Below are 27,187 nucleotides of genomic sequence, written 5' to 3'. Positions count from 1 at the left end.
TAAAGCACCAGTTCTGAAGGTCAGAAAAAAATCAGAAAATGTAAAAAGTAACGCTAAGAAGCTCTGAAGTCGTTAGTCAATAATTGCTTCTGATGGAGCCAACTTCTTAGGAACAAAAAGCAAACTTTAATAGTTCTGATGATAAAAGAATAGAACTGTTTAACACACTTTCTATGCACTATAATGAATATATATATGTACAGAAATACAGTGAAACTTTCTCCAATACATATACAAAGTGATACTTTGTGCATCAGTTACGAATGGAAAAGTACGCTTTCCTTACAATATCGTTAACATACCATAGCAGCTGTCCTTACAGTTTCTGATAAAGCAAGTTAATACATTTTTAATTATGTTGATGTAATTAGTTGATTGAAGAAAACCCTCGGTTACATGTTATAACTCGTTCAAGTGTTTGAAAATAAGACGAGTTTGAATAATGCGAAGGTTTGGAAGGTTTTTAGCTGCAGCGTCACGTAAATTATAATTCCCATAATGACTTGGTGATTAATTAAAAAGGGAGAAAATAAGGCTTCATAAATTAGTTGGGAAGTGTGCCGGATATTGCAAATTAAAAGCACTTGGTACTCGCAGCAGTGCTGATATGTACATATTAACAGAACAAAACTCATGCCTACAACTTCCCATCCAACGCTGTTGCTGCAGGAACGGATCGAGCACTCGAACGGCCGCGTCTCCTCCGTGTGCCCCGGGCAGCCCCTCTGCCCTACAGCTTCTTCCTCTCCGAGCCCTCGGCGGGCTCCGCTTTCTGTGCGGGGAAGGCGTGGTGGTACAAGTGTCTGTGAGTCGCGGCCGCGCTGTACAGTTTGTACAAAGCCTAAAAAAAAAAAAAAAGCAGAGGAGATGCTGACGGGCTCTGCTGCAGCAGCAGGGTCAGCCTGCGCAGCGTGCAGTTTGCTTTGGGCACCGGCTCAGCAGTGCAGTGTCCAAAAAGGGGAAAAAAAAAATAAAAATAGGGTTCAGGAGTTTACCGATCTCTCAGACCTAAGGGGAAGAGCTGCCTTCGGCTGTATTCGGCTGAGGCCTACCTGCAGTGTGAGTAGGGGTTGGCAGGGGCTGGGTTTCCCTACGTGTTTCACGTGCAGGCTTTAAATTTCTGCACTCTCAGCACTTTTTTCCCCCACCAGGCAGAAATTGCATTGCAGAGAGGGTTTTGCTGGGTCATTTCTATCTGGCTTTTCTACGTGATTTTTCTGCGGGTGAGTGCAGATTTTTTTTCCTTCTCGTGTTACCATTTTTTGCTTTCCTCGTTGGTGCCTTTCCTACCTGACAGCGAGGCCTGGCCTTGGCAAAACAGCAGCGTGCCAGTCCCAGAGCACACCAGCTCCCATGGAGTGTGCAAGGGACACGCCTGGCACCAGACCCAAGCATTTTCCATGTGGCAGCGGCTGCATTACCCATGCTGGTGTGGCCGTGGGGTGTGTGCCCCTCGCAGAGCTCAGCTCAGAGCAGCCACAGGGCCATGCCTGGGCCCCTCGGATGCTGCAGCCTCCCAAAAGGGTGCCACTGCCCCCCCCCGACCCCAAACTGCACCCAGGGCACAGCGCAGAGGAGACGCTGAGATGTTACAGAGCCCTGAGGGTGACTGGGTAGCACAGCGCTGAGCTTTCCACTTCAAACAGCTTTTAATTGGGGGGAAAAAAAAATAAAAATAAAACCACCAGCGGCTCCTGCTGGGGCTCTGAAGGCTCCTGGTGATGTAAAACAAGGATTGTAGCGGGGAGGGACAAGGCAGACGATGGAGATGGGAGCTTCATCACGGCGTGATGGCTTCGTCATGTGCATGTTGAGGCCGTGGAGTGAAGCAGGAGGGCCCAAGGAAGCCGCAGCACAGCCAAGGGTGAGCAGAAGGCCCTGGGGTACTGAGGGGCTGCTGCCCGCATCCCGGACACACCCTGGGAAAGCCTGGGGCTACTGCCTGCCGGTGGCTGCGTTTCTAGGGCTGTGGTGGGCTGGTGCAAGGCTCTTCCAGCAGCTTCTCTGCGTTTCTTTATTTTTGGTGGTGTCTGATAACATGCCCTCATCTCCCCCACAACAGAACTTGCAGCACTTTGGGTTATTTTCAGTTTTTCTTGATGCCTTCACCCCACACAGCTGCCTTTTTCCTGGCAGGAAGGCTTTCTCTAGCAAAGAACACCTTCTGGGGTTTGCTGTAGCACAAGACACAGCAAAGCCTATGGCCCCAGAGGTCAGAAAAGCTCCGGGCAGCTTTGGGGACACAGCGAGATCCCAAAAACGGCCCGGCTGTGCAGGCCACCATGGGCCACAACGGGCTCTTCTTCCCTGCACTCACCCAGCTGCTTGGCACCGCCGAGAGCTGCTTCAAACTCCTCTTAAGAGGCAACCCCTGCATAACTCAGTGGCAGAAAAATGCACCAACACCGAGCCCTCGGCCCAAGGAAGAGGCTGGGGAGGCAGAACACACCTCCGAGTCCCCGAGCATGGTTTACTCCACCCAGGATTTTATTTTTTTTCCCCAAAGCTGGGCACGTGGCACCTGCAGACACACCAAGCCAAGAGGGCTGTGCTCAGCCCGAGCCATGCCTGGTGCCGCAAAACCAAACTCACGGGCAGGGCTCAGCACGCCAGGAAAGCCCCCAGCCACAAACTGAGGGGGGAAAAGGTTAAAAACCCCATCACAACAATCACACAACCCCTCCTTCCACCCCAATCCCACCCCAAAAAACCCTCCCTCAGGCTCCTGGCTGTCAGCGTGGGGCCGGTGGCAGGCAGCAGCTCCAAAGGTGACACCCTGGCAGCAGCGAGCACCCCGCTGCGGGGTTGGGGTCCCAGCCACCACCCAGGGCCCTCCTTTCCCTCCGAGCCCAAGGGCTGGGAAGCAGCTCAACGTGCATCTGATCCTGGGATGATTTTTCTGTCCCTGAGGCTCGGCCGCCCTCAAGGATCCCCTGGGAGCCGTGTGGTGCATGCCGGGGGAGAGCAGGGGAAACGAGAGCCACTTACCTCGTTTGTGCTTCCCTGGGGAGAGGCATTGGGAAAAGAAGGGGGAAAAAAAATAAAAAGGAGAAGAAAAAGAAGCATCTCTGTGTATCATGCACATCCACGGAGCAAACAGTGCTCACCTCCAGCCAGCAGCCACCTGCCAGAGCCCCCAGGGTGGTTTATTTGCAGGGGGCTCAGCCCTGTCCCCTCGCAGGTCCCCCACGGGGCTCTGGCCACCCCTCCTGCTGCCGGGGACAGCGTGTGTGACCCCACACTTGTGGTGAGTGCTCTGTGTCGGTGGGATTGGCACAGCTCCTTTTTTACACCGGGCAGGGTTCAGGGGGTCGGACTCGAGCAGCTTTGCTGCTGATTCCTGCAGGGTGGCTGTACCCAGGCCCTAAAACTCGTTCCCTCCATCACCAACTCCACAAACTGAGCTGAAAATATTCCCCCTGCCGCTGCCCTCCCCACCTGAGGAATGGACTGGAGCACGCCGTCCTGCTGCCTGAGGCCAGCCCAGCTCCTCCCTGCCTGCACAAGCAGCTCAAGCAGCCGGATCTGCCCGGGCAGGCCCCGCTGGAGCACCTAAAACAGCCCTAAATGCCAACGCAAAAAGCCATTTCCGAGAGGAGGAGCAGCCCCAGGAAACCCAACGCTTAAGCACTCGGTGTGGGGATTTGTACTGTTTAGTTTTGTGTGTTTTTTTGTTTGTTTTGTTTTAAATCAAAAGCTCTTTATCCTACCTGGTCCCACAAGGCTGCGGCCACTTGGTCTATTACTGCGCCCAGTTCTCTGTACTCCCCAGAGTATCTGATATATGCCCAGGTGCACAGTGTGATAAGTGTCAAGCCCATGATCATGTTGCACAGACTGGCTATGATGTCCAAGCCAATGAAGCCGGTGACCCCAGCGATCACGTAGGTGATGAAGATGACCACGAAGAGCGTGGCGGGGGTGCGGGCAGCGTGGAAGATGTTCTTGCTGTCGTTGTGCTTGATGTACTGGATGTAGAGCTCGTCTATCTCGGCCTCCAGCTGCTGCAGGTAGCGGCGGCTGAACTCCTCCCCGCCCATCTTCTTCACCCCGCGGAACAGCTTCACGGCCTCCTCCTTCAGCTCCAGGTGCTTGCTCTGCAGGTCGCTGGGCGCGAGGAAGGGCTTGTCCCCACCACAGACCTGCGTGGAAAACACGGCCCCATCGCTGCACAAACCTCAGCACCCTCAGCTCCTGTCCCCTGCCAGGCAAAACACGGGAACCGGGCTCTGGGGGGGCTCCTGTTTGGCACAAATATCCCCTCTGCTCCCCTTAGCCCTGAGCTCCAGTTTGGAGAGCCCCGAAACCAAAGGGCAGTGCAGAGTTTGTCCTTGCCATCCTCTTGGCACTATTTCTTCCAGCTGCAGCTCCTCAGACACAGATTAAAGCAGGGCTGTGGGTGTCCGTGCTGAGAAGCCGGGTCCCACGACCTCCCTGTTCAATTTGCTCACAGCCTAAGCCAGGATCTCGGGCAATATCGAGCTACGATCCCAGCAGATCTGGAGCCCAGCATTTTCCTGTGCTGCAAACTGTGCAGTTTTTTTTTTTTTTTTTATCCTTAGCACTTCTGGCTTTAAGGCATAAGCACCAACACCCACCCAGAGCAGCGTGCGGATAATTTGTGTAGCTCTGCAGCCCCTTCAGCCACCTGGAGAACAGACGGGACACCTGGAAGAGGCTGGAGACAGGCTGAGGGCTGAAAACACCACAACCATCCCTCTCCAGAGCTGACTGGGCAGGGCACAGGTGAAAAGCCTGCTGTAATGACTTTATCCCCTAATTAGCACCAGCCACAGCATGGGTTAAAGAATGAAACAGAACAGTTCAGCTGGAAGGGACCTTCCACCAACTCCAACTGCCTGAGCACTTCAGGGCTAACCAGAAGTGAAAGCGCATTAATGAGGGCGTTATCCAAATGCCTCTTGAGCACTGACAGCCCCGAGGCATCAGCTGCCTCACTAGGAAGCCTGTGCCAGTGCCTGACCAGCCTCGTGGTAAAGCAATTTTTCCTTCTGCCCAGTGTGAACCTCCCCAGGTGCAGCTTTGTGCCGTTCCCTCACGTTTTGGTCATCGTGGGCTGCGTGCTCACACAGCGCTGCTGCCCCGACACAATAAAGCCAAGCAGGGAGGTTTCTCCAGGAGGACAGGAGAGCCTGGGGAACGAGGTGCTCAGCACCACCTACCTCTTCCATTCTCCTGCTGTAGGTGTCTTTGGCAGTGGCAACTGCTGCTAAATTGTTGGCTTCCGCTGTGGCCTGCACGAAGAGCAAAAAGGGCACAAAGTTTAGCTGCAGAAAGGTGAGGTTAAGAGGTGTAATTGCAGAGAAGAGCTGCCACCAGCTGGGTGCACATGGCCCACGTGTTTTCAGCCAGGATGGATGCATGGTGCATGCACACAAAATTAAACAGCCCCCCCTGACTCAACCAGCTGCATTCTCCCCAGCATCTGACCAACGCCAAATCAAATCCTTCTGTATTTACACATCCAGTATCCTCAGCCTCCCCCCCCACCAGGCAAAAACCTGCATCAAGAAGGGATTCCTACCCTCCGAGCCAGGGCAACAAAACCTCTGGGCTTCAGCTGTGGGAAACAGCAAGGGAAGAGATAAAAGGCTCAGCTGAGGGTAAACAGCTCCAGCTGCAGCCTCCCGCTGAGCTGTCTGACACGGAGCAGGGAGCTGAGGGCAGCTCTGCGTGGGGCCACGCTACCTCCGTGTGCCAGAGCACGATGCTGCTCACCTGCGGGGAATAATTTTGGCCAGGCTGAGTGCTGCTGCGTGCATGGAGTGACCACAGCCCGGCCGAGGTGCACGAGCTGTGCTGCCTCAACTGCCTGGCCACATCACACCTTCCTCGGGCTTTGAGTGACTGCTGAATGCTGCCCAGAGGGACGTTGGGGTTGTGCAGCTAAGGCACTTGAAACAAAATCACGAAGGCTCGACGTGCTGCACTGGCTGGATGCTGATAATTAAGTGGGAATCGATGGCAGCTGCAGAGCACGGATGCCCAGCAGCTCCCCCTCACGTACCTGCAGCATGGACTTGGGGTGCGGCAGCTCTTCCCCTTGGTAGATCTTTATGTAGGCCTGCAAAACAGGGCACAGAAACACGGAATCAATCGGATGCCAGCGAGACACAAACACCTCCACCCAGTTCCAGGCACAGCATTAACAGGATGAAAACAGCACAGGAGAGGAGGGGGCTCCTGGCACAAGATGGCTTCAGCAAGAAGCTGTTCTGTCAAAAAAAGGCAAGTAGCATGGCCCAAGGTCGATTCCTTGCATGGCATTTGGCACTCACTCAAGGTTCACACTCCACCACTTCCTCTAAGTATCTATACCATAGGGTTTGCACCTACCTCCGTCCTTCCCTGAAGGAGAAGGAACCAGAGTCAGGTAGCCCTGGAGAGTAGGTGGTGAGAATTACTCACTGATATCTTGCATCAAAATGTCACGGTAGTCATGACAACAAAATTAATGTGTTTTTTTTTTCCAAAGGCAACGGGAATACGGCCCTCAGCCTACCTCCCCCTGGTCCGCAGGTCCCCGTGGTGGGGTGAGAGCCCTGACACCTTTTGGGCTTACAGCATGGCCAAATACAGAGCTGTGAGGGGTTTGCTCAATGCAGCAAGGGAGCCAGCACTATTAGGCTAGACCGAGATCATTTCCTCGAGCCAACGAGTGCTAGCTTGTCTGCTGCTGCTTTCCCCTTCCATTAGAAGTGCAAATGTGCTGCAAACAAATAAGCCCCGTTTCTCTTGAATAAGCCAATACCTTAAAATACTCCACAAGGCCTCGACAGGTGATATGGTTTCCATTGATCTCCTTCACGTCCAGGCTCTCGGGACTAAGCAGCCACGGAATCAAAATCTTCAAGTTCTTGATGAACTCGTCGTCTATTTCTGGAAAGAAACCCAACGTCATCAGAACCAGCCCTCGGTCAGAATTGTGCTTCCGTGTGCACTCCCATCAAAGACAGGAGGCTCGAGCCAGGGCACCAGCTCAGACACCCTGTGATTTAGTGATGTGAGCACTCAGAAATGGTCCCGGCCCCGGCGAAGTTGTCACTTAACCCACCAACAGCACACCCACCAACAGCACATACAGCTGTGCCTAGATCCATCATCCAGCTTTCTTGTCTCAAAACCAGTTGCACAAACACAAATGTGACTGCACGGGGAAAAAAAAAATGCTTTTGCTGATGACACGGGTAATGCACACCAGCACTGGCAGCCAGAGAACAGCACCTTCTTGCCAAGACAAACAGACTCTTTGTAAAGCATGATCTTGAGTATACAGCATGGAAATGTGCTGTGCCTTCCCTTTGCACGCCTCTGTGGCACCCATAGTGGAAATCTTCAGCCAGGGCTTAGGCTTTGGCTCTTCTGTGCCAGCAGGTAGGATTTCCTGTGCCCAGTTCTCATTCCCCTACACACCCAGATGTCAGATTCTCCTTGCAAAGTATTTTAAAGCTTTTGAAAATCGTCAGGCTCTCAGCACTAAGAAATCCTGCAGGTGATGGTATTTACACTGCACCCCTCGGTGCAGGGCTCAGGGATGGGCACAGCCTCTGCTCCCCCAGCGTGTCCCCTACAGAGCTGGCACAGTGTCACCAAGTGCCCCACGGGCTTGTGTCACCTCGAGGGAGGCAGGCTCCTTGCCTAACAGCCACTTTTATGGCTTCAGAGCACCTCACATCCATTACTGCTATTTAAATTAAACTGAGACATGCAAGCCATCCAACATCTGGGCATCTGGAAGGTAACGAGAGAGGGGAAGTTTCCCCAGATTTCTCCTCAGAGAGCACAAAAGGCTGAGTCCAGGTCTAGAGGAACAAGAAAATGCTGTCAAGATGCTGACAACTCCCAGGCCAGTTCCGCACACACCACTTGTTAATTGCTGCTTAGCACCTGAAATTAGAGGGGGAACTAATAGAAACCAGTTTGGCTTCCACCAGAGCCTGCACTGTTGCTAGTTAGCATGGAGTTTGCCAGAAGGACGAGTCTGATCACTAGCCAAAACCAGAAGAAGTAACTTCTTTCTGTCTGGTAATTTATTTTAAGTGACTATCAGCCACTTTCTCCATTGCTCAGAGGCTGCAAGCAGCCTCTAAGCAGAGGTGCTGGTAAGCAGCTGATTCACACAAATTGAAAATTTGGAACCTGCTTTGGTAGGGGTTGGACCCGATGATCTCTCGAGGTCCCTTCCAACCCCTACAATTCTGTGATTTTGTGAAAATCCACAGCACACGGCTCCTTTCAGGGTAGAGAATCCTACCTTGTGTTTTTTTCCTTCGTGTTTATTTCACCTGTGAACTAAGTCTGCCCTGTAGGGAAACCACTGATCAGATAAGTCAGGATTAAATATTCCTTGGAAAGCTTTTCAAAGTGAAATAACGTTCCTCTGAGAGCACGTGTAACCAGCCTGCCACCCTGCGCAAGCACAAGCCTGCTGTGCAGCAACCAGTCTGCACGGCTGTGTCTGCACCCAACTGCAGGTGAGGCGCAGGAATTAATTGCAGGCTGAGCATCACGTCCATAAAAATCATATCTCACCTGCCCTTCCCCATTTGTCTATCAGCCATCTGTTGGCAGGGCTTATTGTCAGCGAACGTGAGCTCACGCTAAGGTTAAAAACATCTGGCAAAGGGCAGGCAGCTGGCTGCGCTCAGAGGAATGAGCTGAGTATGTCGTTGGGAAGAGGATTCAGGTCCTCTTGCAGAAGCTCTTTCATGGAAAATACTCAGAAATGTTTCAGGAGTCAGTGGGACTGTCTGTCAGGGCATCTAAGGTATCTAAAGCAGGCCCTTGCCTCGTACCTTTCAGCTTTCCGTCGAAGTTAGGGTTGGTGGCAACCTTCAGGCCGGGGTGAGGTAAGAGGAAGCAGGAGATCTTGGTGAAGCAGGAGTGGATGTGCTTTCTGACGTTCTGCAGTTCTTCGTGCTGGTTTCCTGAGACCTGCGAGAGATCGGTTTTGGGGTCAGCTTCCCTTCGGATGCAGACAGAGGTGACACCGGGGTGCCAGGAGCACGGGGTACCCCGCACTGCGGCTGCTCACAGCGGGAAGGAGCCGGCCAGGACGTCCCTGTGGGGCACGCTGTGTGAGCACCAAGGCAGGGCTCCTCCAGTGACCAAGGAGCTGGCCTATCTCTGACCACACGCCCTGGGGCATGTCATTATCATCAGGAAAATGTGCGTGCCTGTGCATGACCCGCATACAAAAACATTTGGGATTTCCCACTCGGGCCTTTCTCGGCTCCCCTTTAATTAGGTCTCTCCACTACCAAGTGGCCCAAGCATTTCCTGATTAACCCCACTGGAGCCCATTGGTTTTACCTGTTCCTAAAGCGTTATTCCCGGTCCCAGGAATCTCCCAAGCCCCATCGCTGAAGAAAGCAGTGCAGGACCCTACAGCCCAGCCAGGCCAAGGCCTCACCCTTGTGCCCGCACACTCTACATCCACACAGACGAGGACAACGTACTGCCCCCAGGACACAAGCCACGTTTGCCTCTCGCTCTCCATCACCCAAAAGCACAAGGCCCTGGCCATGCAAGGCCACGTGGAAAGCGCTGAGGAAATCCAGCTCCAAAAGAACGAACCTTGAGACGTTTCTCCAAAAACTTTGCGCCGCCATCGGATCCATAGGAAAACTCGTAAGGGAAGCTCCAGTCGCGCACGAGGAATATCAGGGACTAGGAGACAGAAACACGTCCAGGTCAGTGCCACGCCACAGGAACCCAAGCACCGCAGGTTATCAGGAGGGGTTTGAGAGGGAGATCGGGGCCTCCTGCCCCACCACCATCACTCGTGGCAGCCCGGCCGGATGGCAATTTGGTTCCCGAGCTTGAAAAATAGCGTCAACCATTTCCACTGCAAAACAAGAACGAGGTTTTTGCTAACCGGGACAAAAGGCAACGAGCTCCCTAATTCCAGCCACATTTAGTTCCATCCTATGGGAATTTCACAGGCTCGGTTTTTTTCAGCCGTTTTCACTGGGCAGCTTTCCAGACAGACTTTTAATGAGAAGCATATGTAGGATAACGAGGCTGAATAAGAAATTGCTGGCTTTTGTAATCTTTATTGAGGCAGTCGAATTTCTATTCAATGAATAAATAAATACCAGCACGGTCAACGTCTAATCTTTTTCAGAAAATCGTTTTCAGAAAAAATCACGCCTCCAGTGCCTCTTCCACGCAAGAAAGCTGCGTCCCACAGAAGGGATCCAGGGGCTGCAGAGGGAAGCCCTGAAAGCAGAAGCCCCAGAGGTGCCAGGGCTTCTCCTACGTGTATGAATAAACCAGTCAGTAAGTGGGATGCATTTCAGTGGAATTTCCCTAAATTTGTCTATGTTTAAAACAAAGATTTTGGGGAGGGAAAATATTTTACCTCCTTAATTTTCTTCCATAAAACATCAGGAAAAAAAAAATAAGAAAGAAGAGAACAGTGAGCTGGCCATTCCTAAAGGCATTACAAGCCCCAGCAAATGTCCAGAGCTAGCTCTCCCAGGACATGCTGTTCCTTCTGAGACTGCAAGAAGCTCAGGAAGCATGACCATGTTTAGGACTTTTCCACAAACACATTATGCACTCTGTGCTGTTTGGCCTGGGAGCTATTTTCTTTTTTTTTCTAAAGCAAAATTGTTCCCAACAGGCTGCCCGTATCCCACCTAACGTCCCCCCTCACCAAGGCACGGCGACCTGGCGGCAGCTGGTGCGGTGCACGCGGTTCTCCGCAGGCACAAGGCAGCGGGAGAAGGGAGCAGAAGGGAAATGTGCATTTTCCACAGCCAAGAGCTGCCTCCTTTCCAGCAGCATCCACTCGACTATCTCACTATCGGCACTTTCAGAGCACTCCCTGCTTGGCAGCGCTCTCCTATATGAGATTTTTTTTTTTCCAAAACCCTCCTTTCCAGGCTCTTATATTTTAAGGACAAAAGAGATGCATTGAGCTTGACTTCCAGGCCTAGAGCCTCACCCAAGCACCTCCAGCTGCACTGCCTTCTGCAGAGAGCTGTCTTGGTTTGAAGACCCTGAGCGAGGGCTGCAGACTGCAAAGGGCTCAGCCTCTGGTGCTCTCCTGGACAGACCAAGGTCTGTGCTCGGTGTCTCGCTGTTCCCCTGATGTCTGACCACTCCGTAGCAGTCACTCAGAAGATCCTTTTTCAAGATGCCCTCTGCAGGGACAGGCCAACCCCACGATGCTCACCTGGCCACGTCGCCAGCGATCCTTCCCCCAGCGTCTATCTCAGCTGCAAGGGTTACTACCAGCCCTTTGATATTTTTCCACAGATCGTTAACGGAGATTGCAATGAATCAGAGAGACCCTGGGGGGAGCCCCAAGGAAGCACTTCTGAAGGATGATGATTTCCCCATTAAAATTAGCTCAGCGTTCTCAGTCATCTATCAGTTAATGGGTTTTTAATCCATTTACACGGATTAAACCAGACAATGCTGACTTGGTCTGTTGTTCGCTTTCTTTTTGAGCAGCATTGTATGGAGATAAGGCGTACAGAAGGCAGGATGCCGTGGTGATAGTTACCTTTATCAACCAAACTTGTGGTCTTTTTAAAAATTGATACTGGGATTGCTTGACAAGACTCGCTATCTGCAGAACTGCGTGACTTGACAGCAATTACGGTCTTTGGTGAAATCACAGGCTATTAGCCAGCCCTAATGACTTAAGCATATTTAAAAGTGCCTCATTACAGCCCTCTTCTTACTGATGGAGTAGGAAGTATTTCGCTTTCACTGTGATATTTGGCTACAATATTCTGGTACTTTCTAAATAAGGAACAGAAATATTTATTTCATGTCTGGCTTTTTCTGCACCGTGTTATAATTTTCTCCTAGCTCTTACTACAAGTCATATACTTTTACTGGTAGCTTTAACGAGGTTTATCAGTCATCAGCCCATGCTAGCATCCAATATCTACTCAAAGCTCCCCAAAATCTCAATTTGTCCATTTGTTGCATTTTTTAACCTTTTCATTTTATTCCCACTTCCTGACCACAGCCACCTTACAAATGCCTTACACCTTCCAGGCTGATGGTGTGGCCGGCAATTCTCTTTTTATGTTGGAAAGCAAAAGTAAAATAGCTGTAACCCACTCCCAATTATTACTTGCATTTTTATAGCATGTTTTTACTCTCTGCTGTATTTCATTTTGGGAAGCTCACAAAATCCCCAGCCTGCTACCAGCTCACCTACTGCGGATGGAAGCTAGAAGTCAGAGCAAGCCACTGGGACTGCCAGAGGGCACCTGGATAAGGAAACAACCTGTAGAGGATGCCCCACAGAAGGGGTCCTCCTGCTTGGCATTGCAATTATGCAGAGTGCAGGGGTTAAGCAGCCCCGCTGCCAGAGCTCTGTAGCCCCACAATTACACCGGGATGTGTGGGGGTCTCCCAGCAGCACTCTCCATCCCTGCTGGCCCTGCTTCCTGGCTTACACCCACTGCCCATGATCCCCAAATCTTCCAAACCTGTTCAATCACCTTCCCAGCCTCCCAGGGGCACAGGACTCGGTACAGCCCTTATCAAAGCTGTACAAAGCCATGACTTGGTCTGTTACAGGTCTGCAGGCATAGCGAGCTGCTGAACCACCCTTCTCAACAACAGCTGCTACAGCCACCCCACGGACTCCTAACCCCCTTCTTCCACTTCTTTTCATCCACCTTCATGGCAGGGGCTGCCACAACCCATCACCTCCCCCCATCCTGAGCTGCTTGTAGCCCTGACATCCAGAGCAAGCCCTTTGCCCGACATTCTCCCTCTTCCGAATGCCAGCTTTTCACAGGTTGGGAAGCAGATGATGCTTATTTGAAGCTAAAATCCCACTTAAACCGAGCCTTCCCACAGCTCTGCTGCCACCCGCCAGCGCTCTGAGCTAATCCCTGTCCTTCCCTCTGCCAAGAGCTGGGATTCCGGGGGCAGGTGGCTTCAAGCCTCTGACAGCAAAGGCTGGGCAGAGAGCGTTAGGAACCTGGCCGTGCATTCATTATGCAGCTCTGCCACAAAACCTGACTGCTTTCCGAGCCCAGCAGGACGAGGCAGAGCTGTGGGGACGGCTGCCTGCACAGTCTCCTCTCTCTCCCTCCTTCAGCTGGGGGCATTGCAGCACTGCATGCACAGCTCCCCGAGGCCCAGCATGGCTTGTATCTGGGAGCAGGGCCCTGCCAGGACGCAGCTGATGCCACACAGTGCTCATTGCGTTTCACCCCATGCCTTTTGTCCCCCCGAACAAAGCCTCCCACAGATAACAGCCTCCAGCTGCATCCAGACCTGCTGGGCGAGGAGGCTGCTGCAGGGCTCGGCAGAGCTGCCAACAACAAAGGTTGGGAGTGGAAAGAAAGAGGGATATTGGATGTATTCAGAAACCTCCTGGGGGCAAGGAAACACAAAGCCCTTCCTTCGCTTCAGCAGAGCCAGACTCCAGGCCTCCATTTCTCCTCCCCGTCCTGTAAACTGCAGTGACACCTCGTGGCAAAGCCACCCAGCTCAGGGCCAAGCCATCTCCAGCAGCAGGATGTGTGGTGGCCAGGACCCTCTACTCACCTGGAAACGTGGCCAGGACCCTCTACTCACCTGGAAAGGTTTCAGGAATGTTTCCTCCATGGCCAGCCGTCCGTACTCGGTGAAAAGCTGGAGAGAGAGGCAAAGAACAGCAGGACTTTTAGCTCCCCAGCATACACGCAGGCCATACAGCTGTGGCCACACAAGCACAAGCAGCAAGGCGCAGTTGTTGATTTGGGGTAAAAAAACACCATTTGCAGAGCTGGAACCGAGACTGGCTGGCTGTGTGGTTTTGGTTCCCATTTAGAGGCAGATGGAGCTGTTAGGGACAATCGCCATGCTAAGCCCTTATGTGAAAGATCTCGCCTAGAGTTTCTGGCTGCCAAATCTGTGAAAAAATGGCTCAAATCAGCTGCTTGCTGTTGCTTTCATACCAACCAGAAACTTCACGTGCCAGAGGGGACTGCTGGAGCCCGGCTCTCTTTAAACACTCCAGGAAGAAGCGGAAATGAATTCAGAAATAAGTACTTTCCCTGCAAACCCCCACTGTGCAGACTGTAAGATCAGCCTACCAGCAAGATTTGAAGGCTCTCCAGTCTCTCTGGGCTGTAATTCCTAAGCGAAGGCACCAATAATGTATTTCACAGATGCCTAAAAATGGGTCAACATATTAAGCAATAATGGCCTAAAATTCAAACTGAAAGATCAGATTTGCACTGGATAAGTTCAACATCTAGAAGGTATTATTGTTAAGCAATATTTACTGGCTGAAACAGTACAGAACTCTTCTGATTTTTCCACAGCTTTTCTTTCCTTAAACTACTGAAAAAAAAACAAACCAAAACAAAAAAATAAACCTAAAACTAACTAACCAGTCACTCAAACAAAAGAGAAAAGTGTAAGTAGAGGTAATACCAGGAGATGGGCAGGACAAGAGTGCCACAGAAAAACAAAAAAGGAAAAAAAAGCAACCTTAGCTGCTTGTCTCCAACAAGCAGGGTTGTAATTATCCTTATGGGTCACCTGTACTGAGGCTGTACCAGAAGTCAATACCCAAGTTTATAAACCCATACCCAGTTTATTTGGGTTTCTCAATCAAAAGTTCCTATCCTGTGGTGTGAACAGTGCAACTTCTACCTTCAGCTTCCCACTCACGTAAGTCAAAGGAGCACTTTTACTGCCACCACTCAAGGCACGCTGCAAATACGTCACACAAGTAACAGAGCCTCCATTTTAAATACAAGACCCCTGCTGCTCCCCTACAGGGCCTGACTCTGCTCCTGGCAAGTGTCCCACTGACTGTCCTGCCAAACAGCCCAGGCCCTAAGCATGTGCGCTACGAGAGCACAGGCAATACAGGTTTCAGTCCCGAGTGAATGTTCCTCCATGCTCATGAGCTGAAGTGAAAGCTGGGAAACTCAGAGACCCCTTTGTGGCTCCAAACATGCCTTTCCAGCACAATGCAGCTTGCAAGTGTGGAGCATAATGCAGGCACCCCGGTGACACGGAGCAGCAGGACAAGGGGGCTTACCTGCAGGTGCTGCAGATCATCCTCCTGCACGTTCTGGGACAAGTTATAAACCTGCATGAGAAAACAGAAACTTCAGAGCACTCAGAAAGGCCTGTCCCTTAGGCCAGTGCATGGGTCGGTGTGGTTGAAGCTCATGACATGACCATGGGGACACAGCCAAAGGCCCAAGTGGTCTCTGAAGCTGTTCCGAGACAGGCCCCAAGCACAACTGTACTGCTGGACAGACACAGACAGACAAACAGGCACAGCAAAACACTCCAGCATGAGGGCAGCAAGGGCTGTCGTGCCCCAGCCAGGTAGCCTGTCAGGTCCAAATGATGCTTCTCCTCCTCCATTTATGTGTTGAACTCTGTATCAAGACCCAGCTTCCATCTTGTTAATGCTGCTCTCTGGGAGCAAAGAGCAGAAGACAGGAGGGGAAAGCCCTAACAGACCACACAGTAACTGCTGGTTTTTAGCCACCACCTTTAAGGAACTGCTTCCTGGAGACAATCCCATTCTTACCTGTATCGAGCTGATCATTGTGCTAAGGGCAAACACGGTGGCCGAATCCCGCAGGGTGGACTGGCTGTCAAAGGTTCCCTGTGTGTCCATCAGCAGCACTGCAACCTGACAGGCAGAAAGCTCCAGGTCAGCTTGGAAAACACCCAGTGAAAACACTCTCAGATGCCAACAGGGTGGGTGGGTGAATGCCAGCTGTGTTATCAGGTAGGGAATCTCAGTGCTCGTGCCTCAGACTCACAGTTGGTGGAGGACAAAGGAAAAGAAAGAAACTCTGAGGAGTCCAGAGTTGGAGAAACACCCAGACAGTATATCAGGGACACAGGGGGGCACCAAGATATCATATTGTTCAGTGCATTAAATTATGCTAAATTAGGGATATGGCATCAAAACATTCTCTAAACTTGCACAAGCATTTGAGACACTCATGGCAAGGCAGGGGCGTCTCACAAAAGCTGGAGCAGCGAGATGAGCTGACCAGCAACAGAGAACTAAAAAAAACATGCAGCAGAAAAGCAAATACCTTTTTACCATCAGGCTTGTCCACCAGGAAAACCTCACTCCATATCTGAATGCCAGTCGTCTCCCGCTCAGACCCTCCCCTCCAGGAAAAACCAGTCAGAGGCTCGTTGTAATCTCCAACCCAGTCCACTGCTTCCTGCAGGTGGGAACAAAAGAAGCGCTGAAGTTCTCATCCCACTTTGTTTTTACACCTTTCTTCTGCACTGCCTCACCCAGCACTGGCAAGAGGCAGCCCTCCCAAGAGTGGTTTCCCACAGGGCAGTAAATGTGAGCATCTCTGCTCCAAAGCCAAGAAAGGCAGAGTCCCACTGGAGACCCACTAATGTGTGGGGTTGTGGAAGTATCTGCTCTATTTTATTTTGTGAGGCCTCATGTTAAAGAGAGGCTTGAGCATCTCTAGAGCACCGAGCCAGTGTCCTGTCCAGCTCATCCCAGAGCAGCACATGGGAGCAGCACGGTACCCGCAGGAAGAGCCCCCTGCAGCTGCAGCCATACCTTGTTGTACATGTACCGCAGCATGAAGTCCATCAGGAACGACTTTCCTTTCCTAAAAGCTCCGGCAACAGACACAGCCACAACCTCTTTATCTCTGACAGCCTCTGAGAGGAGGATGCGGTTCAGTGCAGCTTCGTCCAGTTCAAAGGAATGGTCATCTTTGACGATGAGGACTTGCACCGGTCCTGCCTTCCTCACAGATTCCTCCTCCTCCGAGCTCCACTCGTAAGTCTTCTCTGCAAAACTACCTGCACAAACAGCGAAACAAGGGCAGTTTGGTTCCTTCTGCAAAGCACAGAATCATAGAGAGCAGGGCTGGACAGGGCCCTAACAAGTCAGTTAGCTCAAATATCACCCCAAAACAGCATAACTCGGAGCAGATGTCTGTCCAACATTCCCCAGACATCCTGGTGGAGCCACCCAGCTGCTTTGGGGCAATCTGTCAGCATGCCCAGCCCTCCCAGCAGCCAGGGAGTTTGCTGGGATCCTCCTGGACAAATGCTCCCGTCGGCTTTTGTCCTACAAGAGCTGACATGAACAGATTATTCTCTTCTTACCTGCAACATCTTACATACACACAGACTGTCCTAGCCTCTCCACGTCCTTAGCCTTCTCTGTGCTAGACAGGAGAATTCCAAGCCACTGACGATCATTGCTTTCTGACTACACTGTTTCCTCGTTTCAACCGGGATACAGTTAATTTTCCTCCCAGTGTCTGGTGTGGTGCTGTGTTTGGGATTTAGGATAATAATGTTGGTAGCACACCGATGGTTTAGCTGTTGCAGAGCAGTGCTTACACTAGGTTGGCGACTTGTGGCTTCTCGTGCTGCCCTGCCAGCGAGGAGCTGGGGTGCACAGGGAGCTGGGAGGGGACAGAACCAGGACAGGGACATCCCAGGACTGTGGTATCATGTGGGACCATAAAACCTGGGGACTTGGCTTAGGGGGCTGCCACTGCTCAGGGTCTGGTGGGGCACCAGTTCGTGGGTGGTGGGCTGTGGTGTTGTGAATCACTTGATTTGTGTGTTCTGTTATTACTATTATTATTATAATCTCTTCTTTTTCTGTCTTATTAAACTGTCTTTATCTTAACCTGTGAGTTTTGCCTTTTTTTCCCCAATTCTCTCCCCCATAACAACAAGGGGGCGGTCTGTGTGGTGCCAAGCCAGGTTACACCACCGCTGCCTGAGCATCTCACAGTGCTCTCCTCCACACGCTGCCCACCAGGCCCTTGCAAGAGGCTCCTCAGCCATGGATGCAGCACTCGAGCTGAGGCACGCAAACACCTCACGGATCCACCAAGGACTGCCTGGATGCATCCTATGCGGCTGCTGTTTCTGTAGCAACAGCACAGCGCAGGGGCCTGCTCCATCTGCAGGCCGCACTGCCGCTCTCAGCACAACCTGCTGCTCCTGTAACCTGCTCAAACGACCGCTTCCCTGTCTTTGGACAGCAAATGTGGGTGTCCAGCACCAAGTCACTGCCACCTGTACACAGTCACTGCCACCCCGTTTGGTTCCCTATGACGAGGGGGCTGCTGATGGCAGCTCCCCGGTGTGGGCCTTATTCACCGACAGCCGCCCGGCAGTTCAGCAGGCGCAGGCCAGCTCCTGTAATTTTCCTTTCATTGTCTCCCGACTTCCCAGCACAGGAAAGGAAAGCCCAAGGTGATTAATCACGCTGCTCAGCTCACCTACGGCCACGTAAAAACCTCCTCGCCAGCGGGGAAGGGAGAGCGTGGTGGAAAGTTTCCCCTCGTTTCTACAAAAAGTCCCCAGGTCGCTGGCTCAGGCTGCAAGTTTCCAAGCACGGGAGCCTGAAGTCTCTGTTTCAGACCCTGACCTCAGGGGCCCAGTTTTCAGCCAGTCCCAGCTGTTTCAAAGCACAGGGCTGATGCATGCACATGCTAAAAGACGAACTATAAATACCACAAGGAATGGGGTTTGCCCATTCCGGGCCTCTTTATAAAGAAGCCTCCAGCAGCAACTTCTTCTTTTAAATAACAACGGCGCTTTTGTACACGGTTCTGATTTCCTATGATCCTGAAATATCAGGATCATTAAGCCTTGTTGCTAGGGGATATCTGGTGGTTCTCAGACATATACTGCGAGCTTTCTTTGCTCACAGTTGAAAGACAAAGATCTTTTCTTCCCGATGCCTGGACTTTCCTTAACAAAACAAAAGTCCTGAATGCTCTGAAAAGCTAGATTCTCCACCAGCCTCCAGCAGCACCAAACTCCCTCCAAACACCAGCCCCTGGCCCATGCTGCTGCTGGGTGGCCACAGGAAAAAGACCTTCCTATTTCCAATGCCCAGAATCATCCAGACATCACCAAGCCACCTGAAAAATGAAGCCCCTGAGTGCACTCGGCCCTCTTGCTGCACACACCACACACCATTAAGATCTCCCCAGCACGTAAGCACAGACAGGTGCCAAAGGGCCACAGGTTTGCGTGCTCATTTTAAGGGCTGCCATGCTGCAAGTGCCATATAAAGCCTCCGATCGGAAATACCTCTCTCCCATGGTGTTTCCCAACACCCTGCTGCGCTAACCGAGTCCAGTTTCTTTTTCATTTTTACAGCTGCATAAAAAGGACAGCAGAGAGATCTCTGTAGGATGTGACTCATGGTGGAGGCAGGAAAAAATCCGTAAATGGAATTAAATCTAAATATTTCTGACTGTAGCCATCAGCGGAGGCAAAGCCATCGGCGTGCAGGTGGCAGAGCTGTACCACCGCCCCAAACCCACCTTGAGGCCACACAGTCGGCACCCAGATGGGCACAAAAGCTGCTGCCCAGGGCCTCATGCAGAGGCAAGGTGGTGAGGACATCCCCAGCTCAGACCTTGCTGTACATCTGAGCATGTTGAGAGCCTGGGGAGAGCCTCGCTCATCCCTCCTGTCCTGCTAAGAGAAGGGAAGCTTTGTGCCAAATTCCCCCTGCTGCTGCTGGATGAGGTCTCCCGGGTGGTCCTCTCCCTCCAGTTCAACTGCCAGAAAGAGCAGAGAACACAAAACCTCTGTTCCAGGGGTTAATGGAAATCTCCACTGAAGAGCTTTTACCGCTTTCCACCAGTCTCACATGAGAATGAGGCCACTCGGGGATATCAGGAGCAGACCACTCGTGCATTTCTGCGGTGCTGCAGCAGCTCCTCGCAGGCAGAATGGGGTGGAAAAGGGATCTAGCAGGTGGTCATCCCCACTGTTGGTCATCACCAACAGTAACCAGCTCAAAGACGTTGTGTTGTCCATTCAAAACACCAGAACCTGTGAGAAACGCCTTGTTTTTCTTCACCAGGTATTGACAGCTTTTGGGAGAGTGTCTCTGGACAGAGGCAGCTGCCCAAAGCAGCTGTGGTCTGCTGGAGGACATCCCTGCCTCTGTCACCTGAGCTGGCTGTTTGCACAACATGGGGGCAAAATACAGAGTATTATGAACAGGATATGCTGATTTTCCAGTTCATTAGAGACATCGGGAGAAAAGGCACTATATTAAACAGGTCTCTGAGCTGATTTCAGCCCTATTAGCTCTGTTTCCTTCATGGAGGCCGTCTGCAAACAAAACTCTATCTTTCATATTTATTTCCATGTGATGAAACTTCCACGTCCTGGTTATTAGATTATCTGCTGTACTGGACAGCCAGAGATTTTTTTTACAAGCTGGCGGCACATTACTGAAAATCAATTATTTTAATTGTTCTTTCCGGCATAAATTAGTTATCTGCTTTGAAGGAAGTCGTACCTGGCAATGGCAAAACATCATCAAAAGGAAAAGAAGGAGGCCTAAGCTTTCCTAAACACGCTCTTTTTTTTTTTTTTTTACTCGTTTTCCAACTTGACTCCTCCTTTCTGTCGGCTCTCTCTCGGCGCCTTGCAATTACGTCAATTCTCAAGCTGCTCATTCAGAAATTGCCAGGATACAGTTCCTTTTTCCCATTTCATAACAGCTCGTTTCCATGACTCGAAAGCGGGGTGGAATCCGCGTCTCTTTTCCATATGGTGATTTAAAGTGGAAAGGTGGAGGAGACTGGAATTTGCATTCGTGCTTATTGTGTTGTCAGACAGCAGCAAGAAAATGGCCCTGCTGCTGCAGGCAGCCCCGTAACACAGGGCTGCTCACTTTGTGAGGAAAAAATAAAGCACTTTTCAATTGCTGTAGGAATTCTTTTTGGTTAAAATTAAATAAAGTTTAATAAACTACACCAGCATATTTCACATTTTGCCCATGTAAGGTCGGACAGCTGATTTAATGTATTTAAGCTCCCATAGAAGAACAGATTAGATAAATTACACGTCACTGATCACGCAGCACACTTTGGTGAGTACTTAAGCCTGTTCTTCCTTAGTTATGGACGAACAGGTCACAGAAATGCTGACTCCTTTCCAGAGGCCCGCTAATAAAGTCATCTTTTTTGCTAAACGAGTTTGCGCAATAAATACATTTCATTCCAGGGACTAACCCATGACCCTGGGCATCATCTGTGCAAACACAGGCTGCCTAACAGACCTCGAGAAAGCCAGCTTGCCAGCCCTGCTCTTGTGCTCTTGGGGCGCCCGGGAACCTTACCTACGTATGCACACCCTGTGAGATGCCAGGGCTGCAGCCTGGGTCCTGATTCCCCTGCTGAAATACACAGACATAAAGTGGGGCAGGTATTCTGAGGGTCTTTGAACCCAGTTTCTTCACTGCATGAAAAAAAAAAAACTACCAAGGAGATAAAATAGAGGCTTAATGTTTTAACTTGTTGTTCTTCCTCTGGAATGAAACTTCCCTGTACTGGCTGGGTTAGGTCGCTTATCAGCAGCCCTCTCAGGATTAATTCGATCAGCAGCGATAGCTGTGCGGGTCCCTTCTGAAGCTGTTTCCACCCCAGCTGTTTGCCTTACAAACATATCACAGTGCCACCAACATCACCACGAGCCCAGTACTGAGCAGACCGCAGCCAGGCAGGATCCCTTTGCACAGAGGGCTCCAGCTGCCAGGAGGCTTATCTGCCCTGTGCAAACAGCTCCGGCAGAGAAAGAAATCTCTCTCCAAGCTACGGTATCCCTTGCACTTATCCCATTCAGCACTGCCGTGCCACAGGTTCTGCTCGCTCCGCTGATGCTGAACTAACTCCACGGCCTGCCAAGCAGCCAAAGATCATGGGCAAAGCTCGGAGGAACATGGAAAAGGCAGCGCCGCTTTGAGCACGTGTCAGAGACCCTCTCCTTCCCTCCAAGAGAGGCTTGTGTAGAACTCTCTATCTTACCATGCTAATAAGGAAAAATGAGAAGTAAACTGACACAAAGCACATACTGGCTGTTGTAGAGCAATAACCTGTATCGATCCTGCACAGCGGCAGGGTAGGGCAAGAATAACACTCCCTCCTGAGCACAGAAGGACACAGCTGCATCCCGAGGTGCTGAGACTGCCCGGGCAGCTATGAGTGAGCAAATTCCCCAGGCATGGGGCTGCCATAAGGTGTCTAGACAGCACTGCCCCTGGGAAATGGTGTCTTGGAGAGGACAAAGCGGGGCCGCCCGGCTGGGCAGAGCCCTCCCTTCCATCCATCAGTGCTCTGCAGGCTTGCTGCTCCGAGCTCCGTGTACAGACACAGTCACTGCTCTGTCCTGAACTCAGGTGTAAGGCAGGCTCTTGGTGAGCACCACCAACCAGGCGATGCAAAAAATAAGCTCCTTCCCTGGTCAATAGCCCACGGCGGGTAAAAAGCCACACTTGGGAAGCCTGGGGCTTGCTTTGAGATCCCAGGCTCTCCCCTCTGAAGCACAGCAGTGTTACTGCCCCTGCTTGGGGCCATCAGCACTCTGCCATGCCCCCAGCGAGCTTCTCTGCGCCCAGGGTGCTCGCAGGAGGCAAGATGCCGAGTGCACCTCCTTGCCACCAGCCCTGAGTCATCCAGCTGGCAGCACAGCAGCCTCGACTACGGCACGAGCAGCTCGGCTCCTTTTTCCTCTGGCAGCCGGAACGAGGAGCTGAGTGAGCGTGCTGATAACACGGGTGGTTTAGGAACTCCCTGCATGGAAGGCTGCTGGGAGAAGCAAGGGTTTGGGTGATTACTGGCCACCAAACGGTCTGTTACAACAGGGGCAGCTCAAATGCCAACATACGAAGTGAAACCAACGCCTATGACCTCTCTCATTAAATTTCAGTGCCTTAGCCAGCCCTGAAACAACAGCAATACCTATCCGGGCGGAATTCCCAAGGCTGAGCCTGTAATTAGCATGCTTCAGAGACGGGCACACCAACTACCTTGGGAAGAAAGCAGATCAAACAGATTCCCTTCTAGAGGTCGTTCAGGAAGTTTGAGGTCATGTCAGACAGCCCCGTGGTTATGCTCATGCCAGTCTACGTGCCAGGACTGGCTGATTCAAAGCCCAGGTGGGCAACCCTCAGAGGGAACCTTATCCCATCTCTGTTTGTCAAAACACTATCGTAAGAGAAACTACAGAAAGGCCATCATTTATTTCTCAGACAGAAATTCCGGGACTGTTCGCTCACCCACATTTAAGTCTAGCCAGACACACATGTGACACGATGACTGAAACACACCTTGCACGAACACGTCCCCAAAAGTCTTGCTTTGCACCCATTATGCATTCCTTGCATGGTCCTTAATCCACTTTGTTTGTCAGCAAGCAGCCTCCCTCCACCACCAGTATTTCATTTACTCATTTCTGACTTTAAATCAGTTTTACCCTTTTGTTGTTGCCTGAAAACAAAGTTTGGTCAATGTGCCACAAGATCCCAGGATACAGCATGAAAGGCCACTACACTCTGAAGGAATGTCAAAGTATATAGAGGGCTTTAAACACATTTTACTGGCTTGGCAGAGGTCAGTGAGCCTCCACGCCATTTGGGAAGTTTGTGTTCAGTTCCTTCATCGCCCTAACACTTAACTGTCCTTCACCTGATCACAAACATGAGCATTTCTCCAGGACCCAAGGAGCTGGGGTGGCTCCAGAGCAAGGTGGCTTTGGAGGTGACCCACTGGACCCCACTGGACACCCCGCGCCTCGCAGGCAGGACGGAGCAGAGGAGTTAATACAAGGCCTGGTGCCTGGTAACATCACCTAGGCCCTAAGCAATGTTTGTGTGTGCTCCTCACCTGTATGTTTAGCAGAGAAAATACAGCAAGAGACAGCCCCACGCGCTGCCTGCCCTGACGTTGACCAAGCTTCTTGCGGCACGGGCATGGCATGGAGCATGGCCACGGCAAACCAGGCCCAAAGGATCCTGCTTCTTCCCCAAAAGGGGAAAAACAGGCTGCCCTTGCTCCTCCTAATCTTTGAATGAATCAGACCCCACTCTTCTGATTTATTATACAATACTACTGCCTCAAAAGGGCATGAGGACCAACCACCACGTGCTGGATCTCCAGCCTGCAATGTCCTCGTCTCTTCTCACGAGTCCCAGCACTTCATTTTCCCTTCTCATTTACAAGCTAGCAATTTCGTTGTGAATCTTCTCATGTCTATTTTTTTTTTTCTTATGCAAAGGCTCACCTGCCTGAGAAACCTCAGCTTCCGTTTCTCAGGAGGTTCCCAGCGTTCAGAGTGACAAAGAAACGCCTGGAAGGGGAATCTGAGGTTCCGACAGAAAAGGTCAGGAACAAAATGACAACCAGAAGTGCTGTTAGCACTGCTCCTTCACACCAACCAACACCAAAATCGCCCTTTTCTTTCCAGCTGAACCCATTGCTGTGCATGAAGAAAGTGTGACATCAAAGATCTGTCAGGCCTGTTTTGGAAAAGTCCCTTCCCCCAAAATAGTTGCTCGGCACTTCCCGACCACTGAGCTCCTTTAAGAGCTCTCACTAACCTCTAGCCCAGCTTGAAAACCCTGACCAACGAGTATTACCTCTGTACTCCCTTTTACGGTTTTGAAACTGAATTCTTGACGAGTGGGTCATTCTGATTACAGCATGGGCCGTGATGGGAAATGAGAGATTTCAAGCAGTTTGTCCTCGTCTGAGCTGCGTAAAGGAGTGACGGGGAGCAGAGATCTCTAACGGCCTTGCCACAACAAGGGGAGCAGGCTGCCGAGCACCTGCAACTGCAAAGCACCAAGAATTTCAGAAAAATAAAAAAAAAAACATCAGGGGAAGCTACTATGAGCCTTCATCAAGCTGGCTGGACTTGACTGCACCCGTCAGGATTCAGACTAGCAGTCCTTATTCAGATAAAAGCAGGATCCCTTCCTTCCTCTGATGCACAGTTCTAGGTGTTTTTGTTTCATATCCAGCTCCCTCGGCCGCTCATCCCACAACCAGCAGCAGTTGTGAGGTCTCAGCACCACTTAGCATGCTCAGTAACGGAGCCCTAAATGCTGCACAGCCTTACACTGACCTCCTGCCCCGGGCTAAACCCTACACTTGATGCATTACATGCCCCTGCGTGAGCTCGCGGGGACGTACACGTGTGGCAGCAACCTAGCTTTGATAGCTGACTGGACGCAATTTCTCCTGGGCGCTATGCAATCGCTCACCCTAATTCACTCGGTGATCTTTAAAAAAGCAAATTGTTTTTATGAGACAAAGGCGAAGGATTGCACTAAGCAGTCGTCTCCTTTCAGGCCTGGCTAACTGGAAAGGAACTGGGACGGAGTTTGATCCGTTTCAAAATAGCGTAGTATTTTTAATGACCCATAAGCACATTTTTAGAGCACACCGAGGACGTAGCTGGAGGGCCCGGATGGTGAAAGGCTCAGACTCCTCCTTCAGCAGGCAGGCTGAGAAATGGAGCCCTGAATTCCCCCTTGGGCTGATGTCAGCACCCAGCGGGCACAAACACATCCTTCAGGGCACCGAGGTGCTGCCCTACAAATGCATGCTTGGTTAAAGGGGGCTTTTGCTGGATTACAAAGCGCAGGCATTTCGCTGTCTAATTTATTACCTATAATAACATCAACCAGCCTGGCGAAGTGCTGGGAATCGTTCTAGGAATACCTAAACCTCTGCGGGTACGATTTGGCTCCATAGATGGAAGGCAAACCCGCTTAGATCTGCAGGTGGTTCCAGGTTCTTGCGAAGCTTACCAAGAAGCTAAGCAAGAGTTTAGTGAATCAGCACCAGATCGCCTTAGCAGCACGCTCACACCCAGGTACGTGCCTAATTGTTCCGCTAGGCCAAGGCTGTACCTTCCGAGATGAGGTTTTTCTCCCTCGAAACCCGCTTTGCCATCACTTGCATTTTCTCCTCACGCTACCAAGATGAGAGGGGGAAGCTCGAGCGCGTGTACCTGCGCCCAGTGCTCAACGAGAACGGGACTGACAGTTCTGCAAGACAAGGCTGAGAGCATCAAAATATTCACGAGAAGTTTCCTCTGCTGTTTATCCAAGGCCTAGCAGCCTCCTCGGAGTGTCACGGCTCCAGATGGCCCTTATCAAATGGACGCTGCTGATGTTCTCCTGCAAAGAGGCCACCGCACGCTCCGACTGCTTGACTCGCAGGCTCCGTTATCTGAATGCCTCTGCCAACACGTCCCTGAACTGCTAATCATTACCGTGGGAAATGCTCCAGTCATCTGTCCAAATTAGAACGTAATTTGTGTATCTAAACATCACGGCTCGGCTCACCTGCTCCGCCTGAGGAGACAGGGCACCCCGAGCGCTGAGGGCTGGGTTTGCACGGCGCACAACTCGGGGGATGACAAATCACACCCCAGCGGCCCTAAATGACGGCAAATTGCCGTATTAAAGCTGGTTTTCCCACAAAGCCGACGATGCATCAGCAGAAGCCGGTACAGCGATGCACCAGCGAAGGGCGAACAAAGAAGGCTGCGGGCAGGGGGAGAGGGGCTCGGAGCCCCCCGGGCGCCCTGCACAGCCCACCTGTGGGCCCAGTTTTGGCTCTGCGTGGCTGGCGGGCGCTGTTTTTCCCCCAGAGCTGCCCGTAGGATGTCGGGTTGGAGGAGAAGGGAGGCCTTGAGGGAAGCAAGCCTTCCTCCTCCCTCTGCGGGTGGGAAGGGGCGCTCTGAAAACGGCCCCGATCCTCCTGCAGCGCCTCAAGCAGGAGGCAAAGCCCCGTGTGGGACCGGAGGGCTGGGCGTGCGGGACCCCCGCTCGCGTCCCCATCGTGCCAGCGAGGCTGGGGCTGAAGGGGGGCAGCGGGGGCGTGCAGGAGGAGCAGCAGCAGCAGTAGCAGCAGTGACAGCAGCAGTAGCAGCAGCAGCAGCAGCAGCAGCAGTAACAGCAGTAACAGCAGCAGCAGCAGCAGCAGCACTAATAGCAGCCCCCCCCGCGCAGGCCGAGGGCGGTGGCGGCCGGGGACAGGCCTCGGCAGCCTCTCAGCCTCCCTCCCTGCCTCCTTCCCTGCCTCTTTCCCCGTCCCCGATCCCCTCCCCGACCCCTGGGACCGGCCTCCCCCTTCCCTTCCCTCCCGCAGCCCCCCGGGCGCGCCCCGTCCCATCCCACCCCGCAGCCCCGGGCATTGTTCGGCCGCCCCCTCCCCTTTTCTCCCTTCCCCTCCGTTGCCGTGCCGTGCCGTGCCGTGCCGCCTACCCCAGCCGCTCCTTTCCCTACGGTTCCGGGCCATGGTGGGGGCTGCCCGGGGCTACCCGGGAGGCGGTGTCGGTGGCTACGGGAGGCTCCGTGCGCGCTCCGAGCCGCGCTGCGTCTGGCGAGGCTGCC

General features: G+C 52.0%; 1 protein-coding gene across 2 annotated transcripts; it reads right to left on the bottom strand.

Moving 5' to 3' along the window:
- Positions 1-83: 83 nt before the first annotated feature.
- Positions 84-27,187, bottom strand: ATL1 (atlastin GTPase 1). Of its 2 annotated transcripts, XM_082761052.1 has the most exons (14): positions 27,059-27,187; positions 16,559-16,806; positions 16,065-16,199; positions 15,545-15,649; positions 15,041-15,091; positions 13,582-13,638; positions 9,598-9,690; positions 8,817-8,955; positions 6,773-6,900; positions 6,029-6,085; positions 5,184-5,255; positions 3,711-4,142; positions 2,989-3,003; positions 84-841 (listed from the first exon to the last, which is right to left on the bottom strand). In XM_082761052.1, exons 1-14 carry the CDS (start codon positions 27,090-27,092, stop codon positions 731-733), a joined length of 1,677 nt encoding a protein of 558 aa, XP_082617178.1. In that variant the 5' UTR covers positions 27,093-27,187; the 3' UTR covers positions 84-730. The 2 variants fall into 2 exon arrangements, with proteins under 2 accessions (XP_082617178.1, XP_082617179.1); XM_082761053.1 differs by lacking the exon at positions 2,989-3,003 and having other exon boundaries at positions 92-841.

The sequence above is a fragment of the Aythya marila genome (genome assembly GCF_965140915.1).
Source record: "Aythya marila genome assembly, chromosome: 5".
In the NCBI taxonomy this organism is placed as follows: Eukaryota; Metazoa; Chordata; class Aves; order Anseriformes; family Anatidae; genus Aythya; species Aythya marila.
The sequence above is the reverse complement of the archived record's forward strand: the minus strand, read 5'-3'. Positions and strand labels throughout refer to the sequence as shown.